This window comes from Papaver somniferum, unplaced genomic scaffold, assembly GCF_003573695.1.
Source record: "Papaver somniferum cultivar HN1 unplaced genomic scaffold, ASM357369v1 unplaced-scaffold_83, whole genome shotgun sequence".
Taxonomy (NCBI): Eukaryota; Viridiplantae; Streptophyta; class Magnoliopsida; order Ranunculales; family Papaveraceae; genus Papaver; species Papaver somniferum.
Genome location: NW_020651304.1, coordinates 1,114,536 through 1,117,381, shown reverse-complemented (window position 1 = coordinate 1,117,381; position 2,846 = coordinate 1,114,536). Strand labels below are relative to the sequence as shown.

The window sequence follows — 2,846 nt, the reverse complement described above, 5'->3', positions numbered from 1 at the left end:
GCTCCAAAAGGTTTGTGTTATTTAGTTGTTCATCTTCTTCTTCATTTTCTAGATGAACATCAACCCATAAACTAACTATCAATTCGTCTTCCACCGAATATAACCCACCATAGTTAAGAAACTAAAGTGTTATAGATAATAATTTGGACAAAAATAAATGTTAATTTCTAAAATTGGAGGAGAGAGTGGTTGATGGAACTTTTTTGTTAAGTCCAAAAATTATATTAATGAAAAGAATATTTACAAGATAGCCTTTGAGAAAAGAGGTCACAGCGACCCCAAAAACTCAAAAAAAAACTATTTAAATCGAAAATAAGATACATTTGGTAACTTAATTGTTCTAAAAAAAATAGGTCTTCTAACATAGGCAATTCTCACTCCCTTTGCCAAAAGACAGCCTTTTTTTGCCAACTTATCTGCAGAAAAGTTTGCTTCACAATAGGTGTGAACAAACCTAATTGATTCATACATACTCTGAACTGCCATCCACCTTTGCTGCGCAAACCATGGCAAAGAAAAATCTTCCAAAGCCCGAACTACACTGAACGAATCTGTACGAACCAGGATTTTTGAATAACCCCATTGCACAGCCCATTCAAGACCCAAAAGGATACCATATAACTCTGCCAAGTAGTTTGTTGCAAACCTAGCCCAATACTCATAGCACCTACTACACCACAGTTTGCATCTCTCGCTATCACACCTGCTCCAGCTGACCCTGGGTTGCCTTGCGACGCGCCATCGCAACAAATGAGCAGTTCATTTGAATCCAGAGGAGACCAAAAACAATCTATTGGTTCAGCATGCTTTATTTTCCTATGTCTCACCCGAAAGAAATCAAGCACACAGACATCTTCCACTGTATTATGCATATCTCCCTTCAAGTTACAAGAATAGTCACTTATTTGCTTAAAAACACGCTGCATAAACAAGTTCCATCTCATAACTTTCTTCTTAAACGTGATTTTGTTTCGATTATACCACAGCTCAGCACTGATCACCAAATTCGCAACCAACCAAAGGTCCTTCACCATATGACTCCTACCTGACGCAGCCTTATAAGAAGTAATTGGATTTACATCAGGTTTCAAAGCAAAAATGCCTGAAACCTAATTCCAAATTCTGGCAGCAAACTCACACGACCACAGAACATGCTCAAGAGTTTCCTCCGTCATTTTACACACACAACATCTGTTAGGAAGCTGAATTTTGAACCTGCTACGTACCTTGTCAAGAGTAGCGCAAGCCCCACGCATAAATTTCCAATTTTGAGCTTCTAACGAAGGATGAACATCTCCCCTCCAAATCGGTTTCGCACCTTCCATAGCTGGGTACTTTGTACGAACAATATCTCTTGCTGAAGAGACTGAAAATCTCCCTTTCAAGTCAGGCATCCACACCCTCATGTCAGGCCCATTACTTAGACTTGGCAAGTTTTCATAAACGACTCCATCTTCTGTCAAATTCTGCAAATGAATGTCCAGCAAAACCCAACCACCATCCTGAATTAAATCACTTACTCTAGCAGTTCTGTCCAGGCCGTCAACACCAATAATATCCGCAAGAGATTCATTACCATAACAAATGTTGAAATATAGGGAAGTAGCTCTGCTATCTCCTAACAAGGATTTAGAGTTAGCATCAACTTCCTTATGCACCCACCTGATCCCTGGAAAAATAGAGGATTTAACATAGTAATCTTTGACAACCCCTTCTTTCGTTGTGAATTTAGCCTCAAGAAAACGAGCCCATTTCTTAGAAGAATTTTTGATGTTCCACCACAGCTTCATGAGTAAAGCTTTCTTCATAACTTCCATCTTCACAAGACCAAGGCCACCCTCACTATAAGGACTGCACACCTTATCAAAACCAACCACAAAGGCTCTTGACATATTTGAGTCACCGGACCAAAGGAAATTCCGAATCACCCTTTCACATTGTTGAATAAACTTCTCCGGCCATTTATAAACCACCATATTATGAATGGAGTAACTTGCTATTACGGACTTAATAAGTACAACTCTATCTTGAAAGGATAAAATTTTACCTTTATAAATAGAGAGTTGATCTTTAATTTTGTCAATGATAGGACTGATATTCCCATAACGCACAACACCAGGCATGACTTGAAGGTTGATGGAACTAACGTTTTCCATCAATGTGAAGAGAATGAGAATCACTTATACATGTCCAGTATACATATCCATATACTGTACAAAGAGATTTCACGGATATGTATACATATCCATATACTGTACAAGGAGATTTAAATGATTTCACGGATTACATACATAATTGAAAACCCAAAAATAATTAAAAGTCTGTTATTACATATGCATGTAACATTCGAAATCTTTAAACCAAACAGTGAATTACATCCTATGCCTCACCATCATCATCATCATAATACCCGCATCATCGTACGGAGCATCATCGTCATCGTCAGAATCCTCATCATCATCGTCCTCCTCATCGTCATCGTCCTCATCATCGTCATAATCCTCCTCATCGCCAGAATCCTCATCGTCATCTCCATCATGTTCATATCCGTCTCCCACATGTCCGTCTCCATATACATGTTCAACTGCATGTTCAAAGTCATCTGGAATTTGATCATTGTAATCTCCATAATAATCAAATGCTCCATCCTCATTTTGACCAGGAACAACTTGTTCTTCTAAGTCTGTATCATCATAATCTCCTTCTGATGATGGAAGTACCACATATTCCATATCTGAACCCTCCAAACTAGACATGTCCCCTGCCTGGCCTCCCCTACCAGGACGCGCAACAATGTGCTTGACAAGATCATCTCTTAGTTGTAGGTGTATTTCTAGTTTTTTCAG

General features: G+C 38.8%; 1 protein-coding gene across 1 annotated transcript; it reads right to left on the bottom strand.

Moving 5' to 3' along the window:
* Positions 1–536: 536 nt before the first annotated feature.
* On the bottom strand, positions 537–2,156 carry LOC113345739. The gene is made up of 2 exons (XM_026589417.1): positions 1,227–2,156; positions 537–1,109 (listed from the first exon to the last, which is right to left on the bottom strand). The coding sequence occupies exons 1-2, from the start codon at positions 2,154–2,156 to the stop codon at positions 537–539; spliced, it is 1,503 nt and encodes a 500-aa protein (XP_026445202.1).
* Between the last annotated feature and the right edge of the window lie 690 nt (positions 2,157–2,846).

Coding starts and splice junctions, on each gene's coding strand:
- LOC113345739 (XM_026589417.1), bottom strand. CDS start 2,156: ATGGAAAACGTTAGTTCCATCAACCTTCAAGTCATGCCTGGTGTTGTG. Junction 1,110..1,226: donor CTTGCGCTACTCTTGACAAG/GTACGTAGCAGG, acceptor ATTTGGAATTAG/GTTTCAGGCATTTTTGCTTT.